Source organism: Archocentrus centrarchus, chromosome 1, assembly GCF_007364275.1.
Source record: "Archocentrus centrarchus isolate MPI-CPG fArcCen1 chromosome 1, fArcCen1, whole genome shotgun sequence".
NCBI lineage: Eukaryota > Metazoa > Chordata > Actinopteri > Cichliformes > Cichlidae > Archocentrus > Archocentrus centrarchus.
In genome coordinates, this window is record NC_044346.1 from 24,358,639 (window position 1) to 24,371,481 (window position 12,843).

The 12,843-nt window shown below is 40.6% G+C and overlaps 1 protein-coding gene across 1 annotated transcript; it reads left to right on the forward strand.

Moving 5' to 3' along the window:
* Positions 1-663: 663 nt before the first annotated feature.
* On the forward strand, positions 664-10,555 carry misp3 (MISP family member 3). The gene is made up of 4 exons (XM_030752708.1): positions 664-800; positions 3,872-6,356; positions 8,148-8,212; positions 9,875-10,555. The coding sequence occupies exons 2-4, from the start codon at positions 3,938-3,940 to the stop codon at positions 9,968-9,970; spliced, it is 2,580 nt and encodes an 859-aa protein (XP_030608568.1). The 5' UTR covers positions 664-800; positions 3,872-3,937; the 3' UTR covers positions 9,971-10,555.
* The last annotated feature ends 2,288 nt before the right edge of the window (positions 10,556-12,843 follow it).

The window sequence follows — 12,843 nt, forward strand, 5'->3', positions numbered from 1 at the left end:
CCCTAAGATTATACAGTGTCTCTCAGTTCCTCAGTCTCATTCACCACTTGCTTACCACAACAGGCTTCAAGATCTGTGACTACATCAATCTTCTATATACTGTCTTTGGCTTCATGTCAGCTGAACTGAACCTTTGCATCATATTTGTGGTGCTGGTACCATTTGCAGCATTTTTTTAATATAATGCCTACAGAATGGAGAACTGTAATAAAGTTTGTGTTCCAGATTTGGTGAGTGAAACTCTATTATTTTAGCTGCATGTTAGCACAAGGTACATGTGTCTCTGCAAAGCACCAGCAGTCTATTTATTCGCCTTGCTAACCAAGCCTGCCAGTGTCATCTGTTTTTGTTGAACACATTCATTCATAATGTAAATTTGTGTAATTTAAATCAAGTTTTATTTGCGGATATACCTGATAAATTCATATCACTCTTTTATCTGGTGCATTATGTTATTAATTTGCTGGGTGTAATAGTTATGATGTGTCGCTCACTAATAGGATTATTACTATATATTTTCAAATCCATGACAGGGTGGTAAGCCTGGCTCACACGCATGTGCGCAGGCTCACATTCATATTTGTCTGTGTATTAGTGAATGTGGGTGAATGAAATGCAAATGTGGGCGTGCACAATTGTTGCACTGATGGTGTTGGTGTGCACGAGGGAGGAGATGCAGGCTGTGAGGCACTGCGAGAGCTGTGAGCAGACAGGCTCCTTTTCTGTTGATTAAACCTCAGTGAACTGAAGCAAGAGAAGGGTGTATTTCACAGGAATTTTTGAGGGCATCTTCGAGGCAGGTATGTGCAGCAGTATATTCTGGTACTGTAGTACGTTTTTGTTGAGGAGGAAACTGCTCTAAATACTTACATGAGATATTTTCTAGGGTAAGTAATTACTGCCATAAAAAGAAGAAAAAAAACAACAGTAGTACAGAAGTTCAGAGCAGCTGAGCCCATTGAGACCAATTTCTCAAATGTGACACTCGTGTCTGGAAAATGTTAAAAGAACAGAGTCAGCAACTATTAGACAGCAACAACACTAGGGATGAAGTTGGCTGCATTTATTCAAATTCAAATTCAAATTTTTTTTTTGGTCAAAAGCTCTGAGATCTTAAGCTGTTTTAGGACACTGACCACAAAAAGGAAGGCAAGTTCATTTGTCTGGACTGACACAGATGGGTTCTGTTCTTTTGATAATGTGAGAGTCTCTGTGGATATAATGAGCCAAACATAAGCCTGTTATGTAATGAAGTTTTAATCCACAACCTTACCTTCTCTGTGTATCTTAGAAAATAAAATAATAAAACAGCATGCCATATTAGATATAATGCTATTAAGTTTCTTGAAGAAATTGCACATGAGAGAGAAATCTCATTAATGCATGCCAGAGTTTACGCTTAGAGTAGTCAGATTACATCAACGTGCCTCAAAATGAATGAGCAGACTCGTTGTGTTAATTGTTCGAGCTTTCTGGTTTTCAGCTGGGTTTCCAGCAGAATCAGCAGAGGTTGGTGCGTGAAACTGTTTAAGCAGGGATTTGCAGCAAAGTTTATACCATTAAAACAAATTGCTTTCTCACTGTGGCAAAAATGTTCATTTTCACGCTCAATTTCACAATGAAACGTCATGTTGAGAACTCTTTGTTAGTAAGTGACTTATTATTCTAACTTTATAAATTTCATGGGTGTCTGTCAATTATTGTAGAATAAGGCTGGTAGTCACAGGCAACACCTGAACATATGTTTCTGTGTCTGATCTGTTAAAAAGCAGCATGCACAAACTGAGTTAATGACTGAGGTTACTGCTCATTTAGACACAGTAATAACTTTGTGGGAATGCCAACTATCCAAATCCCCCACCCCCTCATTACCAAACACCAAGTCTGACATCAGCCAGGGTACATTTCATAATGGGGTCTGAACGGGGCCTTCAGTGAACACACTAATAAGCTGCTTGTTAAACTGGTATATGAAACAAAACAAATATGTTCTTCATACGAGCATAGCCTGAAATATTTTTACATTTCAGAAATAAAAAGCAGCCTTGAGTTATTATGGCTGCCTTAGCTGGAAGTTGATAATAATCTTAGCCCAAATACATCATATCAGCTGGAGATTGGTTCCCCAGACCAGTTTCTGTCATATCTCTCATATCTCACTGTTTCTTCCCTGTTCTCATCCTAATTTACCCGCACTAGGCTACATTGTCCCGCTGCTGTTTCCACATGTTCAGCCATTATGACTGCCACAGTGATCCCCACTCTTCCCACCATGTCATGCTGTCACTCCTTATAATCTGTAAATGAAGGGGCTGTACCTAATTTGACCATCTGTCCCAGTTCATCAAAAACCAGTCATCCTGTAGCCTGCATTCCCTTAATGATCAGTCACAGTTGGAGTCCTGCCTAGTCAGAGTGGCTTGGAAGTGATGTTAGTGATGTGAAAGGGAGTTTGTCAGGATGAAGACTGAATATGAGGTAGGTGTGTGTGTGTGTGTGTGTGTGTGAGTGAGAGAGAGAGAGGGGGGGGGGGGGCAATAGTACTGATTCAGGACCAAGACTGAAAAATATGAGCTGGACTCCCCTTTAGTCAGTATATCCTGCAGACAGTCCTATTGTCTGTATGTGTGTGTGTGTGTGTGTGTGTGTGTGTGTGTGTGTGTGTGTGTGTGTGTGTGTGTGTGTGTGTGTGTGTGTGTGTGTGTGTGTGTGTGTGTGTGTGTGTTACTGAGACATTCCCCAGCCTGTAAGCTGATTAAAGAAAAGGTTTACTCAGCAGAAAACTTTAGATGCTGCACGTGGAGTAGAGTGGAAGCCACCTTACAGCCAAAGCCAAGCACAGCTTTATAAACACCCTGCGTGTTGTATAATAACATAAGCGCTCTGAAGCTGCCATTAAAGAGAAAGAATAGGACTGCACTACACCTTGACTGGATTTTCAGTGCTCTAATCCAATCCAGTTTTTAAGCGCATACAGAAGAGGGTGATAAATAAAAGAAAAACCAGCATAGTAAGCTATTGGGCCACCATAAGCAGCCAAAACAGTTTCAGTGCTCTTTTCTCAGATGTCCAGATTCTGCAGATCCCTGAAACTCTGCTGAAAACACAGAAACTATGCCTCACAAAAAGATGTTGTCTCATTTGTTGTTATAATGAAAAGGACTATTTACCACAACAGAGGTAAGTAGGTACAGAGCAAGGTATAGAGCTGGTGCTCTGTACCTTGAAAAATGTAGAAAAAAGGCATACAGTAAAATTTTCCAGTGCACATGAAGCATATAAAGATGGTCTTCATTTATTATTAGTTGTGCACAATTATAAATCTGAGTGCAATGAGTTCTGAGGACTGTTGCATCATCTCATTCATTCCCATTTTCATATTCATATAGCCTGTTTTTAGACATCACCACTTCAAGTATATTCAGTTTTTCCTTCCAGTTGTTTCCCACTTGCATAACAATTAATTAAAAAAAAAAAAAAATTTATACCATTATTTTTATACCTCTGATGGCTGAAAGGCAAACAGAAGCTGACATTATCTTTTAGAAACAGCAAATGCAGCTATGCAAATGCCAAGTGTCTTAACATGTTTTTTTCCTCTCTTAACAATCATTTGAAAATGTTTGCTGCAGTATTTCAACAGAGACTGAAGGAGTTCTGAAAATACAAATGAAAACATGTCAGTATAGCACTTAGCATTTTGCACAGTAAATATCACTGTGAAAACAGACAACGATACATTCCACTGGTAAAATGAACAAGTCATTTGCAATGCACTGAAATAATAGTATATAAAATAAGTGGCCTTTCAGTCCTAAACAGTGTTAATCCCTCTGCCTCTCCCCTCTCCCCTCTCTGTTCTTTCACTCAGACTCACTGGTTGGAGGCCAAACAACCTGACTGCTCCAAACGCTTCCACGTCGGCAGACCTGTCACCATGGCAACAAAGCCCACGGCCTGGCAGGAGCCGTGCCCTGTCAGCTCACTTGACGAGTTGTTCAGTGAGTCTCGGGCAAAGGGTGACAACTCCCCTCTGAAAGACAAAATGGCGCCCAAGGCAGAACCCGAGGAGGACATAGACATCCTGGAGCCTGGAGCTCAAGTCAAAACTCTGCAGGAGAACCAGACTGTGTCGAAAATCAAAATGGCTGAGGCAACTAAAGTGGAAAATGAAGGAGCCATGAGAATTAGTCAGTGCACCCACGGGGAGAGAAAAGAAGTTGTGACACAATTAGAGCAAGGTCTTAAAAAACTAGGAGGAGGACTGAGGACTCAAGAGGAACCTGAGGAGCCCGCTGAGTTATGTGGGGAATCTTTCCTGCCTCTGCCTTCCACTGACACCTTATCATCTGGAGAATATGGTGGCAAAGAGGGCTTTTCCAGCCTTGAGGGTGAGGTGGCAGAGTCTATCAGTGATGTCGAGGTCATTTCAGGCCCAACAGAAGACAAGAAGAATAGTCAAGAATGGCCAAAGACATCTCCGATAACTGAACCAGTTGATAAGACGATGGATACAACATCTGAGGAGATGGCAGCAGAGAAACATATTTCACAGTTTCACTTTGTACCAGATGGAATAAGTTGCAGTATAATGGAAAATAGAGTGTCACAGACTGCTCACCATTCTCCCTCTGACAGTGACAACCCACATGATGCACACACTGCAAGTTCCCCTCCTTTTGCAGATGAAAGTGAGGAAGAAGAGGAAGTGGCCCTTAATATTATGGATCTAAGCACATTAGACACCAACAGCAAGTCTTTCCAACCTTCATATTCAGCTTCCACTCATCAAGAACCAGACTCAGCTTTGCATGTCAAACCCTCAAGTAAACAGCAGGAGGAGCTGCTGCCACAGTATCAATGTGAACCTGCCCCCAAAGGTGCAAACCAGGAAGCAGCACAACAGGTGCCCGGCCAGGGATTTTCACCTTTGTCAACTGTTGCCATGGAGCCGTCCAATCAGGGTGGGGCTGCTTTTCAAGGCTGTGCTTGTGTTGTTGCTGTGAGAGAAAGGCATAGCAGGGCGGGGGAAAGAACAGAGGGAGAAAATGAGCAAACAGGTGGGGTGAAAGGGCAGAAAGGGAGCGGACTTGGAAGGAACAAGCCAGCTGGGCAGCTACGCAGCAGGGGACTGTTAAGATATTCACACACAGTCCAAATACAAGAGCTGGAAAGAGAAAAACATAGCCTTGGTGTGTCTCTTGAGCACAGCAAACACACGAGGATGGAGAATGACTCCTGTGACGATAGCCAGAGTGACAGTGGAGTATCAGCTGACTTCTCCCCATGCAGCACTTTGGAGGGCTCCCCAGGGCTCTCCAGAGAGACTCCTATTGAGAGGGAGATCCGAAAGGCTGTGGAGCGTGAGCACAGTCTGAGGAGATCCAGAGGGCTTCCAAATCTACCCATCTCTCCAGAGTACGTAGAGGTCCCCTTAAGAAAAACTGTTCTTTGCCATTCAATAACTACGAAGACTGAGTGGTGTCAAGAAAAAGACAGAGAGTTTGCTGGCAAAAAGATGTTGTATGAGATCCAAGCGGAGGCCCAGAGGGAGCAGGATCTGGTCAAGCTTGGGAAAGTTCCAGGTTTTTACGACAAAGGCACGGTCCGACAAATAAGGGAGAAGAAACAGCTCTTTGAGGCCTTTCAGACACCCAGTGACTCAACTTTTACAGTTTCAACCAGAAGCAAGGCCCCATCCATTTCTTCTGCCAGCAATGTTTCAGCTACGGAGAACCAGGAGAACATCTCGTCACAGGTGTCAACCACAGAAGGTACACGTGTCAAGAAGAGACACAGTTTAGATCTTCTTAGTCCGGCACAGAGCCCGAACTCTCCCAACGGAAGGGATGTAACCAAATCCACTCTTCAAGGGCCGGGTAACTCAGAGGGACCAGTTCATCAAGTCCTAATCTTAGAGAATAACCTGAAGAACGCAACACAGAAGAAGCACCAAGACAAACCAGAGTCTATTACTGCTGTTGACTCTGGGAATCCTTACATTTCATCATCACAGACAGGAGAACATAACAGGCTAACAGAGAAAAAACAGGAAAAGGAGGAAGAGGAGGACTTAATACCCAAGGAGAACCCCTTTTTCAAGCTGCGCCCCTCAAATAATTTAGTGAAAGTAAAACAAGATATCCAGGAGGCCCAGGAGAGGGAGAAGGAGATCCGCAAGCAGAGGATTAGCCTGTATGGGGGCTGTGATGATGGTGGTGCACAAGGAGAAGAAGCAAGAAATAGGGGAAGGCCAGTCAGCATGGAGGTAAGGAGTCCCATGCTGTCGTTAAATGGACTGGCTGTTTCTGACACACCTGGGTCATCATCCAAGGGAGAAACCGGACCCTCAGCAGGTTAGTATAGCCCTGTGTTGGCACTGTGGGCGAACATGTGTATAAGAGTGTAATTGATTCTGTTTGTGCCCACAAGCTCACACAGGCGTGTTTGTGTATGGTTGGTTGCATGTGAGTGTGTGTGTGTGTGTGTGTGTGTGTGTGTGTGTGTGTGTGTGTGTCATTTTTATATCCACGGCAAGATGATGAAAACCCCCTGAAACAGCTCAGTGAGCACATTATTTCATTTTCCTTATGGACAGCGGAAAACCTCAAAACAGCTTTCGAATCTACTGTTAGCTGTTATGAGCAATAACTTTGCACCGGGGCCCATGAGCTGGCCAGGGAGAAAATAAAATTCTGTAACTCCACAAAAAAAAAAAAATGGAGCACCTAACCTGTCATATTAATTGTGAAAAGCTGAGGCAAGGAAAAACCAGAATCATATCTCAGCACTATTGTGTCAGGAAAAAAAGGAGCTGGCTGAACGTGTCCAATCTGGGAATTAAGCCTAAATTCAGCATTCAAAAGCAGCATGTAATTTGATATAGAGTTGCGTGTGTAGAGACAATTTGGTAGATTATGTTAATAAAATGCTGCCTATAATGTATCTGTGGGAAATTTCATTTGCCTGTATTATACAGGATTGATTCTTAGTTGATGTACTAACTATTGTGTCAGCAGGCACAGAAATCTTATCAGCTTGGTTAAAAGAGACGGCTAGGAGAAATGGATGAACTGTTGAAATAATAAGTTAGGAAGTTGAAATAAATGGAGACAAAAAAACGACTGATAAATGGTTAAAGATGGCTAAAGATGAAGAGGTGAAATCAGTGCAGTTACAATACAGATGAAACATCTGGACTAGCCAGAGTAATGGCTGAATTTTATGTAGATATGAATTTGAATAGTTTAGTTCAGAGCTGTTATGCTGTCCTTGTGTTCTGTAATATATTTATACTATTGCAATGGTGAATATTAATATCAAACTGGCAATAGTTTCAATTATGTTCAAGCTTTCAAACTTGTCCATATGAGCCAGAATCTTTGTCAAAACTTGATATTCTTAATATGGTGATCTCAAATCCAGCTCTGACTGTGAGCATAGCCTCACCAATTTACTGTTCAAGCCTTCTGTTTGCAAGGGGCAAAGAATAAGACGGAGAAAAAGGATTATTTTGAACTGTGAATGATGCAAAGCTACACTAATAAAGTCCAAGACTATAAATATGAAGAACATAAGCCAAAAAAAAAAACTAAATAATTCAAATTACAAACATTTGAAACATGATTTCAGATGGCATTTTGAAGGAGTGCATGAGCAGGGCTGTGGTACGTCAGAAAGAAAAGGTTGGGAGGCACTGCTCTACAGTATGCGTGTGTGTTTGTGTGTGTGTGTGTTTTGTTGCCTTCAAGGGTGATTTGTTACTACGTCAGTATGAATGAATTAGATCATTGTTTGTTTAACAATGAGTCACCTAAACTGACCAGGGTGTGCCCCTAAAGCTCCCTGGACAGTAGCTGAAGGTTATGCAAGCTGCAGCTGCATATTGCACACGAGGCTTTATTGCCCTTCTGTTTCTTAATTACTGCTGCCTACTTGTTGTTTCTGTTTCACCGTGGTCATGTTCAGATTTCTTTTGGTCTGTTCCCTCCGCCGCCCTCACTGTCTCTTCTGGTTTCTCTCTGCTGCTTCACGGTGTTCAATCTTAATTTGATTCAGTGTTCACACTGCAGTGCTCAAACATCATCACAGGGGCACCTCTGCCTCACTGCTGTTCTTTCTTCATCAGTTGTTCTTGTCTCTTTCAGCACACCCGTCAGTCAGCAAGTCATTTGTGTGGCCCCCAGAAGACGAGAAGCTTAACCGGCCAGAGGTGTGTCAGTGTTACAGCTCATCCTGATATATTGAAGTTTTGACACCACACTTTCCTTCACATTATTGTTTTTTTTTGTTGCTGTTGTTTTTTTTTTTGAGTTTCTGAAAATTTGACCATATGGAATAAATCTGAGGCCTCACAGTGAGTTTTATTAACTATTTTCTTCTCTAAATGTAACACACCAACCTTACCCAACTGTAATGCTTGGTACAGGACATGAAAATGTAGGCAAATCACCATCCTGAGTCTCCCTGGAATGCAGATAAGACGATATCAGGTTCCAAAATAATGATGTTTTGTTAACTAAGTCTTCACATTTGACTTGCAATGGCACTTTGAGGGTTCAACCAGTCTCGCAGTAGCATGAAAGTGAACTTATAGGCAGGTGACAAAAAGTCACCTAGTAAGTAAGTTGAACAACACCTTACTAGTAAGTCCTAGTAAGGTGTTATTCAACCAAGTGCCACAAGAGCAACTTTGATGTCTTTTGGAATTTATTCCACAAGAGTTAAAATATACAAAATCACCCACAGGTCTCAGCAACCCCATGTGCCGTATGCATGGGAGATCATTTCCAAGAGACAAATTAAGATAGCTTAGAACAACTTTGTACTTGTTAGCAGTGAGTCCTCCCTGTAAGGGGGAGGCTAAGTGGAGCCAAATCAAGCCAACAAAATGCCTCCCACAGCATAACAGGTTTGTTTTTTTTCTTTTCTTTTAATTTGTCACCCATCTGTCTGCTTAAAATTGCTCTGGACTGTAATGTGTCAAATGAAGAAAGTCTCGTAGGAGGATGTCAGCATCTCTTTTGCACCAAATATGGGACACAAGTATCTGATAACATACTGAACACACAGTAAGGCTCTTATCTTTATAGATAAGGGAAGAAGGCAAACAGCCCTGAGACTGAGAGAGAGAGAGAGAGAGGGCAGAAAAGTGTCTGTAGTGTTTGAGCAGTGTGTGTGTGTGTGAGTGCGTGCGTGCGTGCGTGCGTGCGTGTGTGTGTGTGCGTGCACGCGCAGTCAATAGCAGAGAAAGAGGAAAGACAATTGATAATCCCACTGATTTCTGTTACCTTCCTTGTGGGTCTTGCATCTCTTTGATACTCTGGTATCTCTGATTAAAGCTGAGTGCTGCTTCGTGGCTTTAGCTGTTTAATTCAGTTTGGCATTGATGTGCTGGGGTTTAGCTGCATGGTTCAATTTAACATTAGCAACGTTTTGCTCTCTTTCCCCTCGCCGTCTCGTAGCCCCTCCCTCTCTTTCTCTCTCTGCTGGTTGATTATCTGTTTTATGCACAGACCTGGTTCCTGATTAAAGTTCAGGAATAAATGAAGGATTGCAGGGGACATTGGCCTCAGTTGTTGACTTAGTCATACAGAACATGGCCTTGGATCACAGTCGCATTAACCTCTCTTTGACATACAGAGCTAATGATGCTCATCCAAAAAGATGTCCTTGAGAGGAAGCAAATTCATCCTTCTCTTTTTATCTTTTTGCTCCCCCATGGCGGGTTGCTGGTTTGGTCTCCTGCTCCCACATACTATTTAATTCCCTTTCTTTTTCTGCTCTCATTCTCCCAAATTCCTGTCTCCCTCTTCTTTTACCATGCAGTCACCACTTACTCCAGTTGTCCTTTTTTGTTATCCTTTTCACTCAGGTCCTCCAGAGTCCCCGGACCCCCAGACAGAAATCTCCCCTAGTGCAGCTCTGGGAGACAAGTCTGGTGAATGGACACAACAAAGACAAGGACTGAGAAAGATCTTTTTACAGAGACATGCATTTTTTTCTTTTTATGTGTGGGGCTGAAAACAATATTGAGAACAGTGTAAGGAAAGATGGAACAGACAAGCGAAAGGAACTGTGAGAAATATGAGGAAGGAGAGATTGTGGAGTAAGAAAGAGGTCAGGGATTGAGGCTAGAAAAGGGGTCAGGAGAATTGGGAGCAAGGAATACGATTGGTGGTGGACCAAAAAAACCCCAAAGAGTCCTTCAGTAAAGAGTAGAAGCAAATGTAGAAGGTGGGCCACCTATTAGTAGATAAGCACATGGCCTGCTTCTGGTGCTGGAAACATCTAAGACTAATGAATGTAAAAAGACCAATAATAATAATGATAATAACAATAATAATGATGCACAGGAGAAAAGAAGATGTAGATTTCGTAAGGAGATTTTCAAACTTCTTCATTAATGTATTTATTGTGCTTAATGAAACTATCTCATATAGAGTCTTATGTGTTTAAGGATGTCTTACAGTGAGTAAACAGTTTAGTTTATCACATGTGCACAATCTAATGCAATATGATATAACAGCCATGCAATAAACCATATCTCTGCCTAGCTCAGTCTTTTGAGTTTTTATTGACACTGTCAGGAATTTCTTTTATTGACCTCTGTGGTCATTCTGAAGGCTGCGGTTAGAGATTAGTAATATTTGACTGCATTATAAAGTGATTATTTTGTCGATATATTTACAACGACCAGTCTTGAGCTAATCTAGATGGCCACCCTACAGGGAACCCAGGATTTGCTCAGGATTTTGGAGAACAGCATTCTCCAGTTTTCTACCCTGGCCCTCTGAAACCCTTCAGAACACTGGAGCTTAATGATTCTCTCCACCCTTGGCAAGCTCAAAGTATGAATAATATACTATGCAACTGAAGAGTGTCAGCTGCTATGGCTAAGCTGTATTATGTACTTCCTGTCCCTCATTGCTTTTAATGTGCTGACTTTTTCTGTTTTTATTGGGTTGATTTTAAAATTTTTTAAAAAAGGGAATTCGTGATTGAATAAATGTCAAGAAAACATGCAAGAGATATAATGTAGCACCTCACAGAGGTACTTTACTACAAGTTTATAGTATTTGATTCTAATTTCATTTCATTGAGGAGTTCCTAGTAAATTAGTAACTGAAAACTGGTACTGTGCATATACCAGTGATCTGAGTCAGTGGTTGACTGAAACAATAATTTGGGAAACTATCTCAGGCCCCTGTGCTCTTGCAACCCAACAGATTGCTAATTTTAACACTATGTGGGGCTCTCATAATATTAGAATATTACTATGTGATTATTGTGACCAAAAGATTTCACTGATATTATTATACAATAGTGCAGTCAGTCAAATTCATCTTTAACTTTGTTTATTGTGTGTTTTGTCACTTTATGACACTGAAAATAAAAGGTTGGAGACTGTGTCTGAATGCCAGCTGTCAAATATCACAGTTATTGTCAGTACAGATATAACACCAGCCTTACAGTGTTTATCTAGGATGAAAGTCATTCAGATTGCAAAAGCAAACATTTGGTACTAACAAGCCTGAACACTGACTTATTAAGGTGTGCTGAGCCCTTAATGCAACTTCAAAAACTCACTAGGACACATTCAATACAGATGTACAAGCACAGACATACAAAACACTGAAAGCTAAATGAGCCTTAGGCCACAGGGAAAAATGTCCCCAGCAATCTAATTTATTGTACTAAGTTTCATATTGTTATTCTTGTTACTATTCATGAATGGAAGCTGAATTAAAGGGGAAAAAAAGAACCTTTTTTATTAAAAAAAAATCTGAATTTCTGAGGAGAATTACGTATGTCACATTATACTCGCCTACTGATGCAGTATTTTATGTTTGAATGAATAGCAAAAAGAAAACCTAAGTTTTAGTTTACTATGAATTAATGTAAATTGGTCCATATTTCATACAAAACATGACCAAATATAAGTAACTGGTATAGCTATTCATATAAATTTGTAATTTATGAAGTGATGAAAAGAAAATTGTCTTCTTAAAAACTTTTGACTCCAATGTGCGAAAGAAAAAAAGAAAGAAAGAAAGAATTATCCCGTATTCAGTTATGGGTATGTATCTAAATTGATGTACATTAGCGATCATTTGCATATTTAACAATGCAATTTCAGAAATACTTTCATTTTTACCTCAATTAGAGAACAGCACTAAATGAGTTATAACTGCCACAGATCTCCTGAACAGTTACTTGGTCTGGTTTGGAAGCTCTTTTCTAGAATTAAGCAGCATGAATGCCCTGGTGGACCTTTCTGTGGGTGTATATGAGTGCAGATGAGATGAGATCATGCTTTAGTGACCTCCCAGTCTCCTTTGAATAATTTATCACCTCATTCTGACTGGACGCAGCCCAGTGACATTGCGGGTACATTATTATGGTGGAGCCACAGCAACTTAAGTGCTCAAAATTATTAATAAGTTCCATTTTTCACTATGCTGCACAAGGCTGCAAAGAAACTACCTGATGTTCTTAGGAATGTCTCAGTCATCGGAACATCGTTAAATCAGTACATTAAAAAATGAGCTTTTCAGCAATGTTTTAAAATCTGGATCTCACTATGTAACCATCAATATTACTTAATCTTTAAATCCATGTGTTGTTTTTATTCTTTTACCGACTTATCTTGTTTTTAAATGTAGTTTTCATACTTTTAAATCATACTTTTTTATAAATCTTTATTCTTCTACCTATATGTTACTTTTCATTATTAGATCTAGATCTTATTTATTTTTACTCTTGGCTTCTTTACTTTTACCCTGTTTTTTTTTTTTTTTAATGACTCATTATGTGTGTGTTATATTAATTTCTCTGTACAGT

Excerpts from the sequence above, each read along its gene's own strand:
- misp3 (XM_030752708.1), top strand. The coding sequence starts at position 3,938 with ATGGCAACAAAGCCCACGGCCTGGCAGGAGCCGTGCCCTGTCAGCTCA. Across the intron at positions 6,357-8,147 it reads AGAAACCGGACCCTCAGCAG|CACACCCGTCAGTCAGCAAG; the intron begins GTTAGTATAGCC and ends TGTCTCTTTCAG. Across the intron at positions 8,213-9,874 it reads AGAAGCTTAACCGGCCAGAG|GTCCTCCAGAGTCCCCGGAC; the intron begins GTGTGTCAGTGT and ends CTTTTCACTCAG.